At 31.3% G+C, this 26,996-nt stretch overlaps 3 protein-coding genes across 4 annotated transcripts; 1 reads left to right on the top strand and 2 right to left on the bottom strand.

Moving 5' to 3' along the window:
• Window positions 1-128: 128 nt before the first annotated feature.
• On the bottom strand, window positions 129-6,763 carry LOC100797811 (cyclin family protein). Of its 2 annotated transcripts, XM_006605302.4 has the most exons (7): window positions 6,612-6,763; window positions 5,467-6,028; window positions 4,954-5,035; window positions 4,565-4,699; window positions 4,084-4,259; window positions 534-679; window positions 129-357 (listed from the first exon to the last, which is right to left on the bottom strand). In XM_006605302.4, exons 2-7 carry the CDS (start codon window positions 6,021-6,023, stop codon window positions 326-328), a joined length of 1,128 nt encoding a protein of 375 aa, XP_006605365.1. In that variant the 5' UTR covers window positions 6,024-6,028; window positions 6,612-6,763; the 3' UTR covers window positions 129-325. The 2 variants fall into 2 exon arrangements, with proteins under 2 accessions (XP_006605365.1, NP_001242338.2); NM_001255409.3 differs by lacking the exons at window positions 129-357; window positions 534-679 and adding an exon at window positions 3,522-3,647 and having other exon boundaries at window positions 6,612-6,707.
• Window positions 6,764-16,310: 9,547 nt separating this feature from the next.
• Window positions 16,311-17,802, top strand: LOC100527845 (uncharacterized). Its single transcript, XM_003555986.5, has 2 exons — window positions 16,311-17,274; window positions 17,593-17,802. Exons 1-2 carry the CDS (start codon window positions 16,520-16,522, stop codon window positions 17,594-17,596), a joined length of 759 nt encoding a protein of 252 aa, XP_003556034.1. The 5' UTR covers window positions 16,311-16,519; the 3' UTR covers window positions 17,597-17,802.
• Window positions 17,803-19,120: 1,318 nt separating this feature from the next.
• Window positions 19,121-23,840, bottom strand: LOC100797986 (putative leucine-rich repeat receptor-like serine/threonine-protein kinase At2g14440). Its single transcript, XM_003555287.5, has 8 exons — window positions 22,887-23,840; window positions 21,562-22,022; window positions 20,723-20,858; window positions 20,548-20,619; window positions 20,397-20,465; window positions 20,060-20,131; window positions 19,550-19,621; window positions 19,121-19,473 (listed from the first exon to the last, which is right to left on the bottom strand). Exons 1-8 carry the CDS (start codon window positions 23,495-23,497, stop codon window positions 19,434-19,436), a joined length of 1,533 nt encoding a protein of 510 aa, XP_003555335.1. The 5' UTR covers window positions 23,498-23,840; the 3' UTR covers window positions 19,121-19,433.
• Window positions 23,841-26,996: the final 3,156 nt, after the last annotated feature.

Genomic DNA, 26,996 nt, shown 5'->3' with positions numbered 1-26,996 from the left:
GAACCCAATAACTGTTGCGAACACGTGTTACAAATCTGTGTGCTTTCAAGGATAGGCTCTTCATTCACTAAACACGACCATGATTGATATTATGACACTGACAGTAGATCACAAAGCATCAACAAAAATGAACGCAAAGCATGCTCGACATTTTAGCAGAGAATTCAGAGAAGTTGGTAAAACATAAAAATCCGTAGGTCACACCCACTAAAATCCTATGTCGTAGTTCCTAATCTCTCCCTCCAAAGTATGTGACATTTTGAATTATATATACTCAAAATCTACTCCACTAAGAAGGATGCTGTAATCCAGTTCTTCCATACTTTTAAAAGAGCTCCATTAATTGCTGCGAGACAGCTGCATCAATGCGAGAACCAATATTAATAACTAGTAAAGGAAGATACAAAATACATGTCAATCTTAAAAAACTGCAATGCACTTATCTATTGTTACTGAACTGATCATTTCAGAACAGAACAATAAATCCAGCAACGTTGCTTGAAAATTAGAACGGGGAAGTGGGTGCAGGATACCTTGAAGTATGGATGGTGTTGTCTGGAACTCTTGCCAGATGTTCTGATAAGCTGCGAGATCCATGTTCAGAAACTTGGCAGCAAGATATGCAGCTCCAGCAGCAATATGATGGGGTTTAAATTGAAGCCACAGAGAACTCCGAAGCCTGCAAAACAATTTTCTGCATCAGTAGACCATACAAGACAGACACCACTACAACCAGCATTGCTCAATACAATAGAGGTTCATAAATAGTCAAACTAACCATCCGAGGCACCAACTTAGCATATGTTCCCACCATGACAGATCATGTCATCTATTAAAATGAGCAGTAATATAATACAAATAGTATTCAAGATTCATACCAAGAGGAAAACACAAATTTATTAAGTTTTCCTTACCAACTAGAAAAGCAGCAACTCAGGAAGAATACAATTCCAAGAATCTGTGCAGGATTGCTGATAAGAGTACCAAACTATAGCAATATTTTATACTCATCTAGAGAATTTATCAGACTTCCAGACCCAACTGTGCTGTGGGGGCTCTAAACTCCAGAAATTTATGCAACTAAAAAGAGAAAGCATGCATGGAGTGCTGTGCTGCATATTGCTAACAATTGAATCTTTCAAAGCTAATGCCAATGCCATATCTTCTCAATATTTTGACCTGGAGAGCCTTGCTACCATGCATATAGGAATGTTGACTATGAATGCAACTTATTCAACACACTATAGAATAAATCCAATGAATGTTCATGTTGCAAGTGTAAATTAGAAGTTCAAAACTCACTAGACAATAACATCAAAAAAAGAAAGCAAAAAGAAAAGAAGAGAAATTATCGATTACCCTTGCCCAAATATAACAATTTGAAGCAGAAAGCTAGTTGATGAGTTTAGTACAAACTTTGGCATACGTGGAAGGCACAAGGACAAATTTATAAAGATTGATTAGTATTGACAAATATGTCTCACTGTTCAAGCACATCTCTAACTGTTTCAACAATTGGGAGATCCTTATTGTGACCTTAGGGTGTAACGATAAACGGCTTCGGGGCAACCCCCTTCCCAAAAAAGAAAAAGAAACTTCTACAAGCAAACCCTAACCAGTCTAGCACTATTTTTCAAAAGCCCAAATTTGCACATGATTACCCTTTAAATGGAATATTTTCGACTTATGACAAGGTATGTAGGCTGCATAGAACCACTACATCACAGCCACCTGAAATACCCACTGACCCTTTTTAAGAGGAACAGGGATAAAAACAGAACAGGAAAAAGAAAAGTTCCACTTTTTTAATCCTCCTTGTCTTTCGAGGTTGAGCACAGGAAATCCAGTACATTATAACTTTCAAACTAGTTGTGCAGAACTTTCAGAAGCAATGAAGGTATTAACTGTAAATCATATTGGAGAAGAAGGATAAAAAGAAAGGCTGCTAGGACCAACACCATACAATAGTACAAAATTTCCTTAAGAATTAAAAGCATAAAGACAGAGCCACTGTCCACAACAACCCATCCAACAAAGAAGGTTTTGGAGTCATCAAAACATTTGAGCAATTTAACTAAAGACAGAAGCAAAATCTCTTCTATGCATAATCCATTGAAATTTAGCAGGCCAGCCATACCAACAAATAACACTGGTACCATTAGTATTGATATTTCATGAAGATGCTGAGGCATTTAAATCATAATAAAGATCAACCTCTCCAACCAATAACATTTTCAAAGAACTAAGGCAGACATCTAAAGAAAGGACCACCAGATGCCAAATGACATGAAGGAAAGTAAAGTGTGAGCCAACTTCAGCATGATTTTTTTTTGGGGGGGGGGTGACATAACCATAATTATATTCAGTAAATATGAGTAAGAGGGGCAAAATCATAGAATGATAGTGTCAAATATTTAAGCTTTAGGACATCTACTTCAAAAGTTGAACACTAAATGGCTTCTCGTTTCAGATTTTCAATAACTTCCGCAATCTATGTTTTAACACACAAGAAGAACCTATCAAAATCATGAACAATGCCTAATGTTAAAACTAAACAAATCAACACTACAAGGAAGTAATTCTCACAATTTTCAGTTAACAAACAAACAACAACAAAGCCTTTGTTTGTGCCATGGTTGTCACGTCAAACTCTTTTTTAGATGCATCAATAAATTATTGGATAAAGTGAAAGCATCTTATAGATTGAAAAGGGAACAAAATTAAATTCAAATTTAAAAAACCTGGGGGGAAAAACAAATATGATTTAACTAATCCATTTGAGTTAGCAAAATATTCATTGAGGTTGGAAATGAGGGGGAAATTAAGAAAAGAAATGTTTCACAAAGCCAAAAGTTGGCAATTAAACTGACCACAACGGAAACACTTCAAAAGAGAATTTTATCAGCAGATTTGTCCTAGAAACAGTTTTCTCCCAAATCCATTGTTAAATGTCGGAGCCATGGCAGAATTGGCAGGGCGGATTTTTTGCCATAGGCAATTTGTAAAGGGAGGCCAACTATGGTGGCACCATAGGCTGCCATGCCGTGTTTATATGACAGAATTTAGGCCTTCCGCCTAATTCTTCCATTCGCCATTGATAACATATGGTACTAAAGAGAATAAACAAAAACACAGTACCAGAGATACTCTGACTCTTTAGTAAAAAATAAACCAGCAGTAGAGAAGACCTCTATTTTCCTCCACATAATAAGTTCAAAGGCCTCATTTTGACCAATGGGTAATTATTGACCAAAACTTGTTCAGAACAATAAAAGATTCATTCCATGTTTCAATTTCAGGCTGTTTGCTTCTCTCTTTCATTTTGTTGGTTACTGATTGTCAAATCACTTTATGATCTTCTTTCAACCCAAGTTACTAAAATTATATAGAGCCCATTTGGCTAATGAAAATCAGCATAAACTAGAAGGTGTTGAGGGTTAGAGACAAAATCTGGGTTGGCAGGTTAGGGCTCTTGTGGCTAGCTTGGCTAGCCGAAATAAAAGTTGATGGGACATATTTCAAGATAAAGCAATCCATTAGACATCAGCAGTTCAACTTCAGATGTAAAACAAAACTTTTGATGAACAGCATATCAATCCGCCAGCTAAGAATATCATACAGGCCAGCACGCTAATCTTGTGAAGATCCTGCAATTATATGGATGCCAAAACAATCAATATCCCATGACAGAATAGCTACACAGAGAAGTTGGGCTAAAGCAAAATATTGAGAGAATCAACACTATTTTGAACCAAAATTTAGAAGGGGAGACACCAAGGTATCTTCCTCAGCCACTAGATCTCCAGACCTCAAGGCATTCTATTGCTTGAGTTGAGATTTAACACCCAATGCCCCATGTCCTGTTTCCTACACTAGGTTTTTTTATTCCAGTAACTCGGTTAGATAACAAGAGCCTAGTCAGAACCAACAAATGGAATACATGAAGAGGACATCAGCCAACAGCTCAGAACATTGCATACAGATTTGATTTGAGCCAACTAGTTTTGTCCTCAAAATGAATGGTATAAACAAACATTGCTACTGAAATCATAAAGTAAAAGATTGAAAAATAAGAAAACTCACCCTTCACTGACCAAGTTTAATGCCAGATTCACCAAAACAGTCTTTGATAGACCTAATTTGTTAAGAACAGATGTAAGAGGTACATATGGATGTTGCACATTGAGTTCAAAATTTAGAGTAGTAAGTATCAGTTGTTCAGCCTCAAGCACCCGCTCCCGATACTGTTCAAACCAATCCTGTGAAACAACTCAAATCAGGTTAATAAAAATTAAAATTAAAATCAAAGTTTAATTAGTATTCAACTATGAGGAAGAAAAAGGATATATCAAGAGAAAATTTTACTAATTCGAGTTAAAATTCTATTAGAAAATAATACCAGTCTGAAATTTGATTGTGAATCAGCAAACAAATGCATGGGCAATTTTATAGGTATACCAGACATATCCATATGCAAGTTAATAGAGGCTATTATTTGGTTTGCATGCCTTCTACAGGTAATAATAAAAAAGAAGAGATTTCAGGTAGTATGAACTATACTCACAACAGGAAACCGGTAGGACAACAAAGCAAAATCTTGTTTATGTAAAATTTCACTGGATGTTCTCAATATGTTATTCAAAGGACGTGGAGCTTCCTCTGACTTTGCAGTAAGAAAAAGAGCAGCAGTAGCAATCAACTGCAACACAGATCAAAATGAAAAGATAATCAGCTTGGCCATAGAAATGCAACTCGAAGGAACAAATTACAAATAACATTACACAATTAATTTAAATGAAATACCAAGCACTAACTAATCAAACAAATTCATAACAAAATTTCTGTGCATATCTAAAAGTAGAGAGAAACCTTCGGATGATGTGGTTTTCACTGAAACATTCAGTAAGAAAAGTAAAACATGTATTCAGAGCTAAAGAACAAATGAAAACTCACAAATCTATCATGGCAAGCATGTGATTGTCGAACAAAGAAACGGTGGCACAGAACCATAGCTGTCCCAATGATGTTTTGAGGCCTGCAAAAGGATCATGACGACTTTATTCTAGTGCCAAATAGCAATGAGAACCATAGCAATTTTATCTACAAACCAAGATCAAGTAACCAAGAACATCACTCGTAATTATAACATATGCATAATGTATCAGGTGAGAACCATAGTTATCCTGAGAAATGAGAACATGTAATTATAACCATCAAATTAAAATTAGCTATTCAGGTTGATTCTTCAATTGCAAATATCATTTGATCTTTTAAAAACCTGGCTCGATTTTAGTTAAAAGGGAAAAAAAATCACATAAAAGCTGTAATTAAACAAGCAACCTGGCCTGTCATTTTAATCCAAAGTTATAAAATGTTCTCATTTCTCACGATAATTATGAGTTTTCACCTGACACGCTCCCAGTTTGTGTGTGGGTGTGGGTGTATGGCAAGTAATACGAGTCTTACAGCTCAAGACGCATTCCAAGATTCTGAAGGAAGGCACAATAGGAGTACCGCAAGTGTGTCTCATGATGTACATCAATACCATCTTTTCTTGATGGAGAGTGTCTATCAATTTCGTCCCTAGACATGAAGACAGGCTTATCATCTTCAAAAATAGAGCAATCACGCTTGCAGCTAGCTGATGTAGAGGCATCACCATCAGATCTTGTAGGAGGACCTTGGAAATTATAGGATGAAGGGATATTGTCATGGACCATGGGTGGAACATAGTATTGCTGGCTTTCTTGCCAAGCAGGCACTGAATATTTTCTCCTTTTCAAAGATGATGGAACAGCATCATATCTAACATAATTAGCATGATCAGCTGTGTAAAAATTAAAGTTGCAACCATGGTCCCCAAATTTTGTCCGGTTGTCATTGTAAATGTTACAGTTCCTGTTATAATAATTGTTCCTGCTTCTTTTCCTATTGCTGTTGCCAAAGTTGTTTCCATCAAAGGTGGACCAGTAACCACTATGTAAACTACAATCTTCTGCTTGATAATTCCGCACAAAAGACATAATTCCTGCGAAATCAAATCATATGAGACAAAAAGAAACAGGACATACAATTACATGCACTCATATCCTCATCACAATAATCAGGATAATCAAGATATAATGTTAATAAAACAAACAGCAAACCATTCGTTAATTTTCCATCTGAATATTATTCATATTCTGCAACAAACCAACTACTACAATAAAATTCCAATCTGATCACAGGCATGGCAACAACTAATGTTCAATTATAAGATAGAAAAAAGTACCAAAAAATAAATAAATTCTAGCCATAACAACCACAATCAATATTTGTAACGAACTATTATTTGATATCAATCAAACCATCCATCTGAGAATGTTTAATTTAGATATTTGAGACATACAGAGATCGGGAACTGGAATTCTAGTTTGTCATGCAAAAGTAGCCGCAGAAGGCACACAAATTACGTATGATTCATAACATCTGATGCCAGAGAGAACGAAAAAACGCATAATTCGAAGCTAGGAAAATCATCAGGTAGATCAGGTGGAACGTGAATGTCGAAATTAAAGAATCAGAAAGTGAAACAAAGTGATCGGGCGAGAGAACAGAATAGAGAGGCTCACCTGAGGAAGCAGCGAAGCCGATCTTGAGAAATGAGATTGGAAGAGAAAGAGGAATTAGGGTTTTGAAAAGAAGGGGTAGCTTGTAATTTGAAGCTCAAAAAAGCAAGGAGTGAAGGATTATCTAAAACAAGCATCATCTACATTTTAAAAGTTGGGTCAGGTTGGTAACCCAGCCCGATCCACGTTTCTTTAGTCTTGGATGGAGAAATTCTCAAGTTTTTTTTTAAAAAAAAAAATTAAGTTGTTGGAAATTGAAAAATATCTGTATAATTTTGTCCAAAGTTGCTGGAAGTTGGAAATTGGAATTAATTTATAAGATGAATATATAATATTCATATTGTAAATTAATTCTTTTATTATAAATTAATTCTCGTAAAAAATTACCTTTTGGTCATTATATTTGTAACAACTATCAGTTTTGTAGTTGTTTTAAATGTTATTAAAAAAAAGATGCTAGGATTTTAAACTGTGAAAATCAAAAGACTCAAAAATTATAATTATAAAGACTAAAAAGGAAAATTATTATAACTATAGAAATAAAAATATAATTAAACATTTATTATATATATAAAGATTATGGACACAATTTGTAATTAATATGATTATTATGTTTATAAAAAAAATTATGGAGACAATTACGTTTAAATTACACAAGTTAGATCGATTCCTAACAACCATGTATTATAGTATGTTGATTTCGCATTCTTAATTTCTTACGGTAAAATGAGCCTAATCAATGTAAGAATAAAAAAATGACAAAAGAAGTGTTTGCATTAAATGATAAAAATACATAATTTTGGAAAGAATTGCATATATAACACAGGTTAGCTTGCACTTAGTCACTGAAATTTCATACGAGGAGTGCTATGGTATACCAAAATTTCAAATACGAAGTAATGATATAAATAAAGAAGAATAATTTTTATTAGTTTAATAGTAAGTTAAAGAATTTTGAACAAAAAAATCATGATATGAAATAGAAAGGTTTATTTTATCAAGATAGTATAGTTAGATATGCCAATTTATTAGAAAGAAAATTTACATAAATGGAGTATAATTACTGCTATTGACCAGGGAAATGTCAATATCAAAAGATAATTGACAATCAAAAAGTCAACTTATTAAAAAAAATATTTTAGGTTTGAGAAAGTCAACATTGTCATAGTTAATTTATCCTTTTTTAATTTTTTTTATTTATAAAACTTGGAAGTCAACAAACCCATTGTTTATTTCCATTTTTATATAGAAATAAATAATATATAGAAATAAATAATGACAATGTCTATATTTTTTTAAAATTTTGAAGTAGACAATAACATTAATTATTTTGTTGTTGTTTTTAAGTTAAAAAAGTTTACAATTACATTGTCGGTATATTTTTAAAATATGGAAGTAGGTAATGTCCCTTTATAATTATGAAAATTTACAATCATATTATTGGCTTTCTTTAAATATATATTGAAAAGTTAAAACCAAATAAATATTAGATATTCTCTTCTGTCTCAAATATAAATAATAATAAAATATTTTTAATCTCAAATATAAATAAATCTTAATTATTTATGTCTTATTTAATGAAAATATTTTTAAAATATGATTCATTTAATAAGACCAAAGATTTTTTTATATTTAATATCAAGTTTCAATTAAAAATAATTTAAGGAAAGTGGTATTTTTAATTGAAATTTACACTTTATAAGTATGAAATATATTTTTTTTTAAATTATCTTTTTAGCTATTTCAACAACTACTTTTACATAACATTAATTTAATAAAATAATTTTTTAACTTTCAGCTTTCAACTATTGATGAAAACTTTCAGGTAATTTTATTGAACATAATCTTAATTAATTGAATTAGATACCAACTAGTAATCAATCTAACCAACCATGTTGATAAAAAATGCATTTGAATTGGTAAACTCTCTTAAGTCGTCCAAATAAATAGATACAATAACTAGTTTTATCATATTTTTATGTCTTAATTTATTTACCTTATCCGTTGTCACTCACTCTCTACTATATACAATATCTAATACTCAGTGTTCAAATCCTTGTTGTTGCATTGTTCATATTATTTTGTCTGAACACGATAACTTTAGTTGAATTTATCACTTACATTTTTTATATTAGTCACTCGCATACACTTTTAGTTGCAATTGGGAAATTCAATATTTAAAATTAAAAGTAAAAGTTGACATTGATAAGAATCAGGTTGAAGACTTAAAAGACAATAAAACACCCTATAAACCAAAGTCAATTACTTTACATATAGATGATAAATATATTATATATACTTTTTTATAATAAAATTTTATAAATTAATATGTATTGATTTCTGAATTTTAATAAGTAAACCATGGTTCCCCTTGTTAATTCTTTAATCCAGGATAATGACCGGATCAATTATCAATACTAGTTTTTTTTTTTCACTACATCAATACTAGTTTTAAAATCATGTAACTAATTTTTCTATCGTATTAGCATTTATACAATTCCCTTTAGAGATTATCATCCTTTAATTCGGTTTATCACCATTCAACATAATATTTATGACAACGACAATGATAACAATCATGAGAATAATGTCATTGTTGAGTTCCAAAATTAAAAGAAAAAACAACAAAATAGACTATGATGTTGTCTACTCTTGAAATTAGAAGGGAAAAAATATCATTATCTATTTCCATGTAGTAAACTAGAATGTAGTGACCCATATAATGCATGGGTAAATAGTTTTTTGAGAAAAAGAAAAATTGAAATTATGATTAAATAACATATCATATTATTATATAATGTCAAATTTCATTTTTTATAATTTAGCTATGATTTTTCATTTTTTTTTCTTTAAATGTGAATTCATTACGTGTAAAAATTAAGATGAATGAAAAATGAAAATTTTAGCTGTCACTTTTATGACAAATATCACCATCTCGTTATCTTTTTTCATAATAATATAAGGATCTAAAATTTTAGGATGAAAAACACTTATTGGGTTATAATGCTAAAGTTTTTTTTGTTACAAAACTAACGTTTTTAATCAGTATGTAGAAATATAATTCTTAAATTGATTTCAAATGTATGTAATTTTGTATTCCGTCTAAATTGTATAATTTTGGTGCTGAAATTTTTATTTCATTTAATTCGATTTCAAATTAAATTATATTTTTTAATTGGGTGTGTCACTAATCAAGCTATATTCATGAATAAATTTGCAATCAATAATTAAATGTTTAATCAATTGATAACTCATTTCTTGAATAAATCGATAATTTTAATTATTACCTTAAATATAAATTCGGCAATGAATTTGCATAAAAAATTATTACATTTATATAAAGATTTTTAACTTAGGTGTCCATCAACACCATTTCAAATAAAATGGTATTTTATTAGCATTAAGATTAAGCACTCACCACATCCTTAAAATTATCACAAGTATAGTCGAATTCTGATGTTTTACCGTGATAGTAGAAAACTTGTCAGGAGCCATTTGAGTGAATTCGCAAAAGAAAAGATATGTTTCTTAAATATTGAGGTGAATAATGTGTTCAAATTTTGCTAATTAAGAATTAGTATTTAAAAGTTGATTGCAGACAATCAATCACAATAATCATAATAATTTCAATTATTATAATTTAACAAATTACAATAATAATAATAATAATAATTATTATTATGTCAAAAAAAATTATTACATAGAGATCTTAAGAATGTCACATGTATACTTTTCTATATAAAAAAAATTAGTTTTACCGTTCGAATTAGAAATTGTTTAAATGAAGTAAGTTTAATTTTATAGTCTTGGTGTTGATATTAATAGCCTGCAGATTGCTTGAAAAAAAAACTTGCAGATAATTCTTATGTATATATATTGTTTAAATAATTACAGTCTTTAGCATTTGTCATCATTACTTTACAATTTTTTTTATTAATATATTAATTGACCTTACATTTAATTTCATTTTTTATGAATCACATGCATTTTAAATGAACGAGAAAAATGTTCTTATAAAATGAGCAATGAACTTTAATAATAGGGTCCTCGAACTCCTACTTTTTTTTAAAGAACTTGATCTTGTTTATAACTCAGTGACGAAACTCTAATTAACTTAAGTTCAAATTCATGTTGAGCAATGAATTTGGTCACAAAACTGACCTAACCTAGCTCAAAGTCACTTAAGTAGCTTGTATTTTATTTATTCTCAACCCAACCTAGATCTACTCATCATACACTAAACACTCTTTTCTCATGTGTCATATGTTAACAGTTCATGTTCTTTTTTTGGTCCCATCTAACATATAAAATACCCAAAATGGGCCTTAACTACTAAAAAATGTCTAAATTAATGAAATACAACAATAACTAATTAAATAAAATTTTCCAACAAAAAAAAAACTAACAATTAACAACTCGATAAAAAATCAATTAACTAAAATCAGTTAGATTTTACATCTTTTGTCAGTATTCTTTATCACAAGATTTTTTTATTTTATAGAAACATAAGGTGACTAAGGTTTGCGAATTGTGCATTAGCAATTGAGACTTGAAATTGTTAATGGGTGGCTAGTATTCTGTTGGTTTGTGAAGTAACCTTACTTATTATTATTATTATTATTATTAATACCATTGTTATTATTATTGGATCGATTTTTTATGACATTTTGATGTGTTTTTTTTTTACGCAGATAACATTTTGATATCATGTACTTATGAGTCTATTTTAAAATTTAAGTATTTTTTATTTGTATATTTACAACAGAAACATGAAGTAGAAGTATTTTGATTGGTATTGTCCAAATATTTTCTTTCTTTGAAGGATAACTTTTTTTATCAACATACTTTTAAACAAAAAAGTCCAAACATAAATTATGTTATAATAAACTCATTTTTTTTATATCAAACTTTAGTCTATAACATACTTTTAATTTAAATTTATGTTTGCAAACTTCAAAACACAAACTTAATCTAATGAAACTTCATACGTACATTGTGGAAATCAATAAAGATGGAATAAAAGCTGTAGATTAAAGTTGAGTTTTAAATCGGTATCTTATCCAAGACTACTAAAAAAAATAGTTTTAAAAAATAACTATAACTAGTTTCAATAGATTTCGTTATTTCAAATAATTTATTTTTATTTAAAAAATAATTATAGTTATAAAATTATAATTAATTTTATAAAAATAAATATTTTAAATAACTTATTTTTATTTATTTATAATTGATTGTGTAATTAATTTTAAATATAACTTGTTACATAACTAATTTATTCATAACTGATTATATAACACTATGTGCCACTAGAAGGGTGATCAGAACCTAAACATGGAAATGCAAACTTCTCACGCCATGAAGTATCCAAAGTCACCTTTTATTTTAGCGCTATATATTTAATATTTAATACAGTTCTTAGGAAAGATAAAGAGTTTTAAATATGTCAAAACTCCATCACCACACAGACTTAGTAAAAACAAAGATATATGGCAAGTTGATTTTTAGGGTATTTGAATTCACGGTGAACAACCCAAAATCATAATATTAGCATAAAAAACTAGAAGCAAAACTCTCTGTTACTTTGCCTTTAACATGGAAAATTTGAATCAATTTTGGGCAAAAGTGAAGCCAAACCAAATGTGATACTACCTCTGTATAAGCAACAAATTGTAGTATTTTTTCTTCTCCTAATTATTAGTATAAACATGTAATTAATCCTAAATTATTATGAAGTTTATTAACGAGAAAAGATATCACTTATTTTTCCTTAAAATAGTTATGTATTTATTGATCTATTAACAAGTATCTCATACTAATTAGTTAAAATATTATTGATTAGACTATGATAGAGTAATATCATTATATCTAAGAACCATTTAAATTAATTAATCTATGGATATTTATTGAGTAAAATTTAGATTTCTGATTATATTAATTAAAATAAACTATTTTTTGTCTTGAATTAATTATGTGCATGTGTTTCTTTTATATAAGAATAAATGTAATATATAACAATTTCAGAGTCACTTCAATGATTTAGAGATCAACAATTGAACTACCAAGTTTTAGGGGATTGATTGAACTGGTCATAAGCTTTAATTCATAGTTAGATCGATGAATTCAATTCACAGGATGATAATTTATATTAACATGAATTATAATATATTTTATCTCTTATAAAATAGGAGAATAATTTTTTAAAATTAGAAAAAGAGAACATGGGCAGCATATATAGAGAGAGAGAGAGAGAGGGAGAGATTGAGCATAAACAATTTCAAAAAACCTCTAAAAAATATTACTAAAAGTAAATGTATTTTCAAACACGCATATATGTGATACATATCCACTTTTATGGCTCCATCTCTCCTCATTACATCTATAACTTAATCATTTTTCACGTGATATAGATGAATGTATTTCATCCTTATAATAATAATAATATTTCTTTTCAATTCGAGTATATATACTAACCACAATATTTATTTATTGAAAGTCTAAAAGATTGAGTCAATACTCGTCATAATTTCTTCTTCGCAGGACTCTTGTTGTTGGTTTTCATTTCTAACGTCGTAAGACAATGCTATTAATTTGACGCACTCCTAACAAGCCTAACTGAAAACTCCATAGTCAAACTTGATGCTAATGGTTGCGTGGATCATATCCTAATCCTCACTCAAGTTTTCCATGCTTTTGCTATTTGCTACCCTACACGGACCCAGTCAATGTCAACTTGCAGAAACCATTTGGGCTGAACCTGCCAAACCAAACACACATCTTTTTCTTGAAAGATTCTAATCATGACCAAACCTTATTTATTTTCGGCTAAACCATGTATTTTTCAAAATATCATGATATTTTCCGTATAATATTCTATTTTTCGTAAAATATAATTTAATATTCATAAATTCTTTTAGTTTTATACATTAAGTTTTGTTGCTTTTTTTTTAATAAAAAATATCACGACTTTTTTACTTGTTTCTTTTTAAATACTACGATTTTTTCATTTAGACTCTCTGTACAAATAAAATAAAAGACAGAGACTACGGGATATTTTTTTTAAGAAAAAGGTTGAGGATTAAATATCATTTTCAAAAAAATAAATAACAGATTGAATGAAAACAGATGCAATGTTTTAAGAGATCAACGACATAATTTAAACTTGATATTTTCATCATACTTAATAATTTAGGATCAATATTTTTTTAAACTGTTTTTTAAATCAATTTTTCCTTTCGTCGTTCCACTTGTTTAATATATATATATATATATATATATATGACAACAATGCAGACCAATGATTTTCAACTTGTTTCTCTCAAAGGCAAAAAAACGACAGTCATGTAGACTGTTCACAAGCTAATAATGAATCATCAATTAAACACGGAAATAACAATAATCAAGACAAAAGCTTGTGCTGAAAACGTAAGGCTAAAATTTCTCTTTTAATTAATTAAGGAAAAGTACATTATTAAACCCACCTAATACCAGTCCTTGACAACATCCAGCTCAGTTTATTATGTGCACAATTAATAACTTGAGTCGTAGTCAAATCAAAGCATTGTTGTGTTTGTTTCTCTTTTATTTACAACAGCTGTGATTGACATGAATCCTCTTTAATTTAATAGAATGGCCTTATTGGCCTATATGGTCCCTTAATTTCTCCTTGAACAGTACAATCACATTGGCATCTTCTCTCTGGAGAAATTATTGTATGAATTAGACCCACTTCGTATCTATGTTCCTAGTCAATTTCTGTAAACTCTAGCTGTTCAATTTCCTCTAAAAACGTGCACGGTGCAACTAGTTTTCGTTTCACTTTCAGCCCCCTTCATGTTAATTCCACACCCAAAAGACAAAATGTGTGGCCCCTTTTTCTCTCAAAGCAACGCATGCCTCACTATCCCATATTAAGCTGAATGGAAGGTATTACTAAGTTCTTGTTACATAACTCTTTACTCTTGTCTGTTACTGGCCTAAGTTGGATAGTACAATGCATCAATTCTTAAGGGTCCTACTTGAATGATACAGGTCAATGTGCTCAGAAGCATTGATCTTTACACTTGATGCCTAGGCTCTTTCTTCCCTTCTTGGTCTTTCTGCAGAACTGTAGAATAAGATAAAGAATTTGCTGGCACTAGGAGAAAACTTGAACTAGAAAGCACATGTAGTTGTGGTTCAGTTTGTTGAGGATAATAATGACTCGAGGAGCTTAAAAATCTTAGCATGTTATTCTCAACTTTTACTAGATAAAATCCTTTGAACATTAAATGTTAGAACAAGAGAAAAAGCAATGCACAAACTGGTGAAATGTTAAGTCTCAGGATGTCTACGTGTTAGAAAAGGTGAAGTATTAATTGTTGGACTTGGTAGAATCCTCTGCTTTCGGTAAAGATATGCACTATTAGCCCTATTTAATTAATGACAAATCACATGTTTAAGTTTTTTTTTTTTTGTAATTTTTCACACTGCTGTCACTTAACATTATTGTCGAGTTCAATAATAGTCCACGGCTGGACCACACAAAATGCCCAAGGATAATGTACTTATAAACAAAAGCAGCCAATGTGTAATAATTGAAAGATTTACCGCAATGTTTATTAGCTGTCAGGTATTAATTAGAGCCTGACCAAATCTTAACGGAAGCTTTTTCAAGAGCTGAACACGATACACATAACTTGATTTCCTTTTCTTAGGACTATAAACTCATTTGCACATAGGAAATATAACAACCTGAACCAGCTGGGACCAACTTATATTAGAGGGTAACTTGGTCATTTCATTAATATCTCTTCAATCTTTAACCCCAGTTGTCACATGCTTAGAAACTACTCTCATGTGCCCACATGCTTGGAACTCCTCCATGTTAAGTCCCTGCATGCAGGTGGAAGGTGGAGTCAAAATAACAATCCTATCTTTCTTTGACCAAGCAGTTTAATTTAATGTCATGAGGATCCTTAAGCTTAATTATTTGTCAAGCCTTTAATATAACTTAAAATAATTTGATCCCTTTTGTTTTTTGTGTATGTTCTTCTGTACAGCAGAGACCATTATATAATTACTCGTTAATCTAAAAGAAAAATGCCTACGTACGTTCACTTGATCTTGAAAGTGTTAACCATTGATGTAATCACATGGAGTTGTCATTTTATTTCGTGAGCTTATTCACTTTTTCATAATCGACTTTATTGATATTTCTTTCAGCCTCCAATCTTTAGATAAATTTTGAATTTTAATTTGAACATTTTTTTAGCTGTTAAGGCCTTAAGGGAATCCAAGGTTTGTAGTAGTAATATCTTTTCAACCAAACTAATTTCTTTTGATATTTCAAACATTTGAAATTCAGATTTTAGTTGTAACCCCACCAATATCTTCTTGCTTGATCTATTTGAACTTTCAAGTGACATTGACCATACCAAATCTATTTAGGAGTGTGCAAGTCGTAAATAATTTAGGCAGCAGATAAAGACCACAGCACTAGTAGTAACTTCACACCCAAAAAAATTATGACACTTGGTAACATAACACCCTCCATAAATTTGAAAAAAAATTATACTCACATAGTAGCTAGTATTCAATACTAGAATATTATTAAAGCATGCAGACACGGGGGTTGAGACTTGCATGCAAAGAATTGCTAATGAAAAAGCTTTTGTCTTTTACTTCCCACGGCGTCCATGTGCTGTCCCTATATTCTAAACAGAACCTTAAATCACTTGTTTCGGGTTTACCAGACCATTTGATTATTATAATCTCACCGTCCTGACAGTTAAAAGAAAAGAGAGATTAAACATTTCAATGCAACATTAAAGCACTCTCTCCCCCCTTTAAAAATCTCAATTCTCATGATATGCTAGAGTAGAGCCTAAGCACACACACTCTCATTTTCTCATTTCTCCGTACCCCAAAAAAAAATGGTTTCCCTTGAACCTATTGAGGGCAACCTCAGATCTAGCGACCCACCTTCAAGTCCTAGAATATCTTTCTCAGCAGAGTTCTTAGATGAGAACAACTTCATCTCCATCAGTCCAAATGCCGAGTATGAGAGAGATCAAGAGAAGGAACGTGAGAGAGCAAGGAATGCTGCTGAGTTTGAGTTCCTTTCAAACAACACGAGCAGCAACAACACAGTGTTAACTGCTGACGAGCTTTTCTTTGAAGGGAAGCTCCTACCCTTTTGGCAGATGCAGCATCTAGAGAAGCTCAGCAAGATCAACCTCAAAACCAAAGAGGGAGAGGAAGAGGAGTTAGAAGAGGAAGTAATAGTGGTGAGCAACAATAACAAAGAGGATAGTAATAGTAATAGTAATAGTAGAGTAAATTGGTTTGTGGATGATGACCCATCTCCAAGGCCACCAAAGTGCACTGTTCTATGGAAAGAGTTGTTGAGGTTGAAGAAGCAACGTGCTTCTTCTTTGTCACCCTCTTCTTCTTCCTCATCTTCTTCCTCTTCTGCAAGCTCACTTGGTGATGTGGCTGCCAAAGAAGGGAAAGAAGGGTCAAGGAGTAGTAACAAAGAGCAGCATGTGAAGAGGGTAAAGAAAGGGTTGGAGAGAGCAAGGTCAGCTACTATTAGAATTAGACCAATGATTAACGTGCCAATTTGCACACAGGTCAAAAGCAGTGCCTTGCCTCCTCTTTTCCCACTCAAGAAAGGAAAATTAGAGAGGTAAAAAATTAAATTCAACTTGCAAGATATCATTGCCACGCTTATGTTTATTTATATTTAGAGTACTTTGATCGTTTGAAATAATTAAGTTTGTTTTTTATTTTGCTTATTTCTTAATATTTGTTCCAACAAATTATGTTGCAATGCTAGATTAGATGTTTAATTTGGGGGGATCTGAGAAATTACAATGTAAATTCTGACTTGTATAATCATTGGATTATGTCATTGTGCATTTTTCCCTTGGTAGAGGTGAGTAATAGTAGTAGTTAGTTTTTTGCTTGTATGGGTAGTTTGATTGATTAAGGAGCAATGTCCCAGATAGTCAGATGCTGAGTGAGTTCCTCAACGTGCGAGTCCCACATGGGCACCTGTCAGCCGCATACATCTGATCAACGGACTCAATTATTATTGAGTGTCAGTGGTAATAATACTTTTAAAAATAGCTAGCTAGGGAGAGCAATTTCAGTGTATGCATAACGGCTTGTAAAAAATTTCACGGTATATCGAGCAATATTTGAATTCCTAGACTGAAAAGTGGCACAAATTCTTTGCATTGATCTTCTGACTAGTAGGAACTAGTGGATTCACGGGTAGTGGGATTGAACGGAGTTCAATAAATAATCAATACTAGAACGAAATGAAAAGATTGAAAAAAGAAGGTAATGGCTAATTAAGAAGTATGAACACTAAATTGGAACAGGCTTGGCGCAAAGGGTTAGATGTTTGAGCATGTGATGTGTGTGTAGATATTGGTTACGATTTCATTATCTAATTTTGGGATTCAAATCTGATATCTACATACATGTTGGATATTCAACCAGTTTAGGTTGAATTTAATATGTGTGTATGTGTTTTCATAAGTGGTTGTAAAATTGATTCTGGAATGAATTTGATTTTGTATAATTGATTTTAAATGAAATTTATTTATTAAAATTAATTTTAAAATAAAATGATTTATGTTTAGATGTTTTTTTGTTTTAAAAAAAAGTTAATAGTAAAAGTTATTATAATTTTTTTATCTAATACAAAAATTACTTAAAATAAAGATATTTCAACTTGAAATTAATTTTAGGTACTACCTTCACAACTATCCAAAAATATTGTTTTCGACCATATCAAAATTATCCTCATTTTATCTTTATGATCTCCCTTCTTTTATTCCTATTCCTAGGTTAAATTTTAAATTTTAAATTTTAATAATTTTTTTATTGGTCAATAAATAAAAATAATCTTATATCAGAATTTAAATTATTATATATATTATAAATTTTAATTGTAATATAATTTATACATTAAAGAATTATTTATCATGAATCTTAGTTATATAAAAATAAACATTTATTCTTTGCAATATTGGCTAAAAACGCCCCCAAAAGAAGTGAATATCGGTTTTCACATTTGCTAGGGTTGCTTGGTTGCATAAAGGAAAAAGGCTGAAACAAAAGATAATTGGCAAATCAACAAAAGTTATTTCACTTCTCATGATGTGAAAGTAAGTTTAAAGTGATTCTTCCCTCGTTATCATGCAAGGGGAAACAAACCTTTTCTTAACTTTTTTTCCGCACCAATCTCAAGTACAATCTTTTATTTTTCGTATGCTCGAGTAAACACGCCATACCACAAATTATGCTCATACCCACAAAAGTAAAAGAAATTAAAAAATGGACGTAGTAGGCACGAACAGTTGGTAAAACTACAAGATGCAGTGATTACACTAAAGAAACAAGTTAGAAGTATGATTACAGTTGGTAAAATCAGAACATGGTACAAACAAATTGCAGAAGTACATGAAAACAAACAAAACAAGTTACAAAAAAAACGAAAAGAAACAAAGCAAAATTTTCAATAAAATAATAAATAATGCCTATACAAGGATATGTACAATACAATTTCAAATAACATTCCAATTTTCAAGGAACTGATGAGAATCGAGCATGAAAATTGTCAAATCAATCTGAAAGTACACTCCAAGTCAAAACAAGAAATCCGTATGTCCTCCAGCAAGATAAGGCTGAAATGAAGCTTGATCTTCAGTTGACGAGTTGACAATGAAGAACTTCCCCCAGAGAATCAGAATCATTTAGGCGCAAAAAGAATTAAAATTTCTTGAAAAAAGGACAGTCTTCATCTTTACTATGGAGGGCCACTAAACAAATCCCTCAAGATGCTGGAGGAGATAAGAAATTATTTCCAGAAGTTCTGTTGATATGCACAAGTTAGTAAAGCAAACACTGTAATTGACGGGGGCAATATGAATAGATAGGTGTTTACTTACCTGATATCTAGTCCTGGTTTTCCAATGAGATTTGCTGGAATTTGACCAGTCAAATTGTTATTTTGTAAAAACCTGCAACAAATAGGGGTCAATCATCAGGTAGCATGAAACAACTTGCAGATCTTCCTTAAGAGTGAATTATATGTGTATCTCTGAATCCTCAGAATACTTATTAATCAACAAATTTCTGTTCTAATCCACCAAGTTTCCTCAGAAAACTAAGCCAAAACTCATTTAGTTATCAACAGATGTCTGTTCTGATGCTCCCTAATCTAACCAAGCATTACACAATAGTAAGTAGAGATTACTCATTTAACTAACCTCATAATGAATTAATCATCATAATAGTTGTCTAGACTGACTTAATTTTCTAGACATAATTGAAAACTATCAGAAAGTACTTGGGATAAAAGGAGGAGGCTCAGAGGAAAAAATTTCATACATTGAAATAGCAAAGGAAAAGCAATTTGCTTGTAACCTACAGTGTATCTAGAATAGGGTACAACTTACACTTCTTGCAAGCTGCTGATGTCCCCTAAGGATGAGGGAATCTCTCCACTGAATTGATTGTCTTCCAAGTGCCTAAAAACACAATAGCAATATGCAAATACTGAGCTCCATGAATACATTGAAGTTTTCTTATATTTCTAACATTTGGATGGTGCAATTGCTATAGAACACGACTACATGAGTTGCTTTAGGATAAAAAGAACTTTTGCAAAATAATTTTTGTTTCCACTGAATGAAAAAGATAGACTAGCTACAGCCAGTGATGTGATGAACCATATGCCAGAAGATAAACCATCATATCAGGACTTAAAAAAACACACACAAAATAAAAACTTACAATGTCTCTAAAATCTTTAGTGAACTGAGGTCAGGAATCTGCCCTGATAAACTGTTATTCCCAAGCCAGCTGCAAGAAAGGCGATGATTTACTGATCAGAAAATTTTGAAATACTAAATTTCGTGAATATATGTAAAACTTAAGAACTTACATGTTAGTCAGAGCTGTCATATTGGCAACAAAAGGTGATAAAGATCCAGAAAGATCCATACTTGTCAAGTTTCTGAACACAACAGGAAATCATAAGCAATTCATTCACACAGCACAATAGGACTGAAAGGACAGAAGAACATGTGCTATAACAACTCAAGACTGATCGATCTTACAAAGTCACTACACGGATACGTGGTCCTTCAGAACATGAGATGCCAGTCCATGAGTACTGCCGAGGCATACAAGGATCACCATTCCAATCAAGTGGAGGATTTCGGAGGCTCTGTTTTACCTTTTCCAAAGCAATAACTGTCAAAAAAAGTTCCCCTTTTAAAAACCTTGCATGTCCACAGTTAATGTACAAGCGCACTATAACTATGATGGAACATGTTGGGATTTAAAATAAAATAATCAGGAGCAGGTCCTATTGTTTTTTGGGGCTGTCAATGGCCACGCTACCCTCAACCCCCACCCCGAGAATTTTTTTTTGAGAATTTCTCTTTGATATGTGAGAAGGAAAACAGAACTTGGGTCAAAATATTGTAGTTATTGCTGAGTAGTAATGGCTTTCCTTGCACTTCTCACTACAAATTTGTCCAATTACAGAATCTTCTCACTTGCTAGCGCAAACATGACAATATATAACCCTATAGCAATGCTTATCTTCACTTATTCTCTTCACCCTTCAAAAATGCCGTAACTATATCATTCTTTAACTTATCTCTTCAAAAACTTTCACACTCCCCCCTCCCAAAAAAAAATGCACACAAAAATCCTCTTGCTCCAGACCTTTAATCAACTGTATTTTAATATGTGGCCATTACTCATACAAGGCCAATTTAAACTTTGCAATGTTATTAGTGGCATAAAAGATCTTAGGATATATAGTCAGGCAGCATTGGCACTCGAGGAATATTTTCTTGTTTGCTATAAATAATGTCTTGGCCTTGAAGATTATTTTAGGAATGATGACCAAAAGTTAAGCAAAGAAACACGAAATCAAAAGCTATACCATCTCGGGTTAAAGTTCTTCCTCCAAGTGGCAGCACATCAAAAACTTCACCAGCATTGATTAAGGGGCCCAAGGAAGAACTAGCAGCAGGGGTCAAAGTTATTGTTGTAGGACCAGAAAGAGGCCACTGGCTGGCAAATACAACAACACCTGATGGGATCACATTCAAATTATGGTAATAAGTTATACCATTCACACTTATGTTAAAAATTCTTGATCCAGCAGTGTCATCAGCGAAGTATAGAGCGATGTAGTAGTATTTGGAATTTGAACTAGGAAGTGATGCTGTGGGCCATCTCAGTTGCAAGGTTTCCAATTGATCAGATCCTATACGTGTCTCAAATATTTTTGCAGGTGGAAGATTCCAAAAACCAGAAACAGAAACATTATCAGTGCTTGCTTGGGTAGAATTACTCTGCCCAAAAGGCTCCCAGACACGGTCAAACAGATCATCAGGATACCTGACCCAAAAGAAAAAAGCATCACATATTCAACATTTGAGACGAGGGAAACAACAAAAAAGAATAATAAGGAAATGATTTCATAGTAAAAAGCAAACTCGGAAAATCCAATACATCATTCGTGATAACTTATACATGAGAAGAGTTTAATTTAAGAGAGTTGCTAATTGCTATGATAACCTGATAAATTTAGGGATTTTGGTATAATTAGTTTTTGGACGAAAAGTTGCAGGAGTTCTCGTTTAATGAAGTCTGACAAAACAAATGACTTGACTTCAATAAATAAGAACTCATGTAACTGTTGATCCAAAAACTAACTATACCAAAAACTCCTAGATTTATCAAGTTACCATATAACTTCTCTTAATTATCATGTTCAGTGTAAAGGTAAAAAAATTTATAACATGAACCAAAAATCATCTTTAATTTGATTTTTAAAAAGTAATATATACATATGATTTGTAATTGGACGACATTATAATAAACCACTAATTTCTGTTCTGAATTTAATCCATAAGCTTCTTCAACTACCTTATAATTGTAAGTTGTAACTATAACATGCTCTCATTCACAACTCTCTCTCTCTCTCTCTCTCTTAAAGGTTGTTTTACTTTCTCACCAAGGAGAAAGGAAAGAAAAAAACTTCACATTGACTACATTAAAAAAAACACACCAAATGAACAAAAAGGCAGGCATGAAGTTTAATCTGGAGTAGTATCAAGAACCCTCGAGAATCAATGAAAAGGACATATTTAGTGAAATCCGTGGTGTTGTAAAGAGAACTGTGAGGCAGGCATTAAGTTTGAACACAAGAGTGGGGGAGGGCAATGAAAAGGACAAAAATATTATTAATCTGGGACTAACCGAATGGGTGGTCCGGAGTATCCAAAACTGTGTCGTGCAACCAAGGCAAGTCCATATTTAGTGAAATCCGAGGTGTTGTAAAGAGAACCCTCGAGAATCAAGAACTCCAGAGCAGAAATAAAGGGATCAGAATCGGTGTAAGTATTGGAACCGATGCACAAGCTCATGATCTTGCCCTGAGCCAAGAAAAGCCCTTCGTAGAAAGAAGAGTTTCCATCGGAGTAATCCCGGGTGGTGTTGACGACGCTCCAGAGGGTCCCGTCGAGGATCTGGTCGAAGACCGGCGGCGAGGGGTGGTCAGCGCCGTTGACTCCGGCGTAAAAGTAGGTGGTCCGAACGAGGTACTTTGCGCCGCGGTACACGGGAATATTGTAGCAGTGCTTCTTGACCTGGCGAGGGAAGGAGCGGAGGGTGTGCAGAGTTGGGAAAAGAACAGGGGTGGTGACGGTTTTGGGGGAGCCCGAAGAGATGAAGCCCGAGTCGGGGAGCCACGTGCGGTTATCGAATTGGGCAGCGGAGTGGGCCCCGCAGTTGATGAGTAAGCCTCTGGGGGGTGTTTGGGAGAGAGAGAAAGGGAAGAAGAGGAGGAGGAGGAAGAAGGAGAGGGACATGGTGGAAGTGGTCGGAACTTGGAAGGAAGACAATGAATAAGTTAGTTAAAGTTGAAAGGGTCTTGGAGTTGGAGTGGTAGGGAAGAAATGAAAACGGTGATGGAGAAGAAAAGAATATCATATGGTTCCTTGGAATGGGTAATGAATAATAATAATAACGCGGGAAACAAAATTTAGCCTTGTTGTTTTGGTTGGGTTGGTTGGAGTAGATAGACAGCATTTCTGGGACTGACTCTTTCTCTTTGACTCAAACAATGCTTTCTCACCAACGCATCACTAAGAATTAATCTCAATATGTCAACCAGACAATTATTTAGGATGCCTAGCTCCACACATACTTTTTTTTTTTTTTCTTTTTCAAGTAGCTAGATTAGTTCCTGAAAAGTAATGAGTATTGATAAATTAATATGTAAAAATATCGCAAATTAATCATCCTAATATTGATGACAATTTAGTTTTTTAATTTTATAATTTAATATTAAATTGATTCTCAAAAAATAAATTTATTGTTAAATTAGTTTTTAAATATTATAATTTAGTAATAAAATAATTTTATAAATTTAATGACACAATTGGTTTATCATACTTTTTTATATTTAATGACTAAATTTATATTTTTCATCTTTTAATAACTAATTTATTATGGGGTGATACTTTTGACAGAAAAAATTGATTATTTATCTTTTTTATACACTTTTATCTTAGAATTTTGTCCCAAAATTATTTAGTTATTTTTTAAAATTCACTTAATCTGGTTCTCACGGGACGGGTCATTTTTGGGTTGTTGCTAAAGTCAGAAAATGTAAAAATGATCTCAACTATGTAATTAAGGGCCAAAGATAGAAAATCTCTTGAATGACGTGTGTATTTATATATGTATATATATATATCAAGGAGTGTACCTGATTAGAATTTTAAAATATTATTTTGATATAAAAAAGTTTATGAATTTTAAAAGATTTTATAGGAATGTAATGATTTTTAAGATTTTTTTAAAAATATTTTTATAATAAGAATTTTATAATTTGATTTTTTAATGAATTCATAATATTTGAAAGGATTCGATGGATTTGTAAAATTTTATGGATTGAAATTTTAATAAATTTATAAGATTTGAAAAGATTTTATGAATTTGTAATATTTTATATTTTGAAATTTTAATAAATTCATGAGATTTGAAAAGATTTTATAAATTTAAAAGATTTTAAAGTGTTTTATAAATTTTTAAAAAACATTCAAATTTTAACAAATAAATGTTAAGTTTTAAATAGAGAAAAGTAAATCATCCACCCTCCATCATATCTGCAAATTGTATAAATTGTGCTTTTACATCGTTGTGCATTGCTATACTCAAATTCTACCATCTAAAACTCAATTCCAAACTAATTTTGCTATGCCACATCAAAAAACAATCTTCAACTTCCAAACCACACACCTTACATACAATGTCATTTGCTGCAACTATAGTTTTCTTAGCCAAATTCTGCAGTGTGGGAGAATTCAATTTTGGAACAATTTTCACACAAAGAGCAATTGAAAATAGTCTAATCAGAACTATTTATCTAACAAAATAAATAATGAACCCACCATCGGACCTAAAACAATTGAACTTGTTTGTCCTACTAAAGCCTAAGAGCATAATTTGAGAGATACCGGCAAGGAAAAAGAGGCAGAAAGAAAAAGGGGAAGAAACGGGTATAAATAATAAAAAAAAAAAATCCGAAAAATCTCAAAAATTTAGATGAGATTATTTATTAGAAGACTTTTTATAAGTTATAGAATTTTTAATTGAATACTAATGAATTTTATTGTATTCTTTTAAAAACCTTAATAATCTTGATTGAATAGTCTTGATTGAATATTTAAAAAAAAATTATAAAAAAATATTTTAAAATTCTAATTGAATACACCCCTAAAAAAGTGCAATGCTTTTGTTCCAGTTATTTACAGTTTTATGATGCTGTCGTGGGTGCCTGCTAGAGTGACGGTGGTAATTGGTAAATGTATAATCAGTAATTGCTGTTATGTTGCATTTGGATGGAAAATTTTAGCATTTTAAAAAATATTAGGCAATTATTATTATGAATTTATAGAACTCTATTTCGTATTATTTTAAAATATAGAAAGCAAACAATAATTTTTGCTAACAAAAAATAGAAAAGAAATATGAATTTATATACTTTAATTTATTGTTAAAATAATTTGCTTATGTCTTTCGATGATAGTATTATTTATGTAAAAATGCACATGATTTTTCTATTAAAGTGTATTTTATTATATAAGATAGAAAAACTTATAAGTTTTGATTTCAAATTAAATTATTCTTATTCCCAATAAAAAGTGTTTATTTTTTAAAGTATAAATTTTCAATATTTCATATATATATATATATATATATATATATTATATATATATAAACATTCATATAATGCCAATAATGAAATCATGAAATTATAAATTTTAGAATGAAAATGCGCGATATTTGAATGACTCATGAATCATGTTACATATTTCAACGGTTAAAATATATGTTTTTAGTTATGGTAAAATTTCAAAAATTCATTTTTAGTTTTTAAAGAACTTCGAGGAGCAAAAGTGATGGATTTCTAATTTAAACAACGAAAAAAATATGTTAACATTACTAATTAAAGGAACTAAATTAAATTTTAGAGAGAACAAAAACATATTTTACCTATTTTAATTTGATTTTTTTTACACATTTCAATTTGTTTGTTACAAAATAAAATTTTAAGTATGTTTTAATTTTTTTCAGGAAAAAAGATTGCTTTTTAAAAATCTGGGAGTATTTATTTTAACATTCATATTTGAGTTTACTTAAATAAAAATCATACTTTAGTTTCTCTAAAAAACATTCGTCTTTTAGTCCAGTAAAATATTTTCGGCCAAGTCCGGTAACATTTTATTTAGGGTGTTGCTAGGTGCACCCAGCATTATTGCTGATGCACCCAGCATTTTATTAAAATACAAAAATTATCTTTACATTTTTTTCGTATTTGTGATGAATATGTTTAAGGGTGATTCGTAAATTATATAGATCAACTTGATCCGTAAAACTTTTACGAAACAATACGGATCATCATGATCCATAAAAAGTTTTCGATTCATGATCTGAACAAATTTATCCTTCTAAAACTAGGCCGAAGCCAGTCCATTCATTTGTGGTACAAATCTTAAACTTTTCCTTGGTAATTGCTTCATCCAGCTCATTTTTTGCTACCAGCACCTCCTTGTTTTCAAATATATGGGGACTGCCCTCCATGGTATCTCTGTCTGAAACTACCACCACAATTGCTCCATTTTCCTCTGTTTGAAAGCCTCCAACACCATAGTTGTCCTCCGTGGCTCCCCATTTGCCGCTCAGCATCCAAGAAGTAAGTTCAATGTTTTTTTTCCACGGGTTTGGCTATAATTTCAGATTGGAAAATTCAAAATAAAAAAAACTGAGTACTTTTGGATTGTCATTCCAAAATTACATGAG

This window comes from Glycine max, chromosome 20 (genome assembly GCF_000004515.6).
Source record: "Glycine max cultivar Williams 82 chromosome 20, Glycine_max_v4.0, whole genome shotgun sequence".
Classification (NCBI taxonomy): domain Eukaryota; kingdom Viridiplantae; phylum Streptophyta; class Magnoliopsida; order Fabales; family Fabaceae; genus Glycine; species Glycine max.
The sequence above is the reverse complement of the archived record's forward strand: the minus strand, read 5'-3'. Positions and strand labels throughout refer to the sequence as shown.

What these genes read in the sequence shown, in the direction of transcription:
- LOC100797811 (XM_006605302.4), bottom strand. Translation starts at nt 6,023, where the DNA reads ATGTCTTTTGTGCGGAATTATCAAGCAGAAGATTGTAGTTTACATAGT. An exon ending in CTTGGAATGCGTCTTGAGCT is followed by an intron (nt 5,036 to 5,466) that starts GTAAGACTCGTA and finishes ATCCTTTTGCAG; the next exon opens with GCCTCAAAACATCATTGGGA. An exon ending in TGTCCTACCGGTTTCCTGTT is followed by an intron (nt 4,260 to 4,564) that starts GTGAGTATAGTT and finishes GTTGTTTCACAG; the next exon opens with GATTGGTTTGAACAGTATCG.
- LOC100527845 (XM_003555986.5), top strand. Translation starts at nt 16,520, where the DNA reads ATGGTTTCCCTTGAACCTATTGAGGGCAACCTCAGATCTAGCGACCCA.
- LOC100797986 (XM_003555287.5), bottom strand. Translation starts at nt 23,497, where the DNA reads ATGTCCCTCTCCTTCTTCCTCCTCCTCCTCTTCTTCCCTTTCTCTCTC. An exon ending in TACTCCGGACCACCCATTCG is followed by an intron (nt 22,023 to 22,886) that starts GTTAGTCCCAGA and finishes CTTTTGGGTCAG; the next exon opens with GTATCCTGATGATCTGTTTG. An exon ending in AAACCAGGACTAGATATCAG is followed by an intron (nt 19,474 to 19,549) that starts GTAAGTAAACAC and finishes GCATATCAACAG; the next exon opens with AACTTCTGGAAATAATTTCT.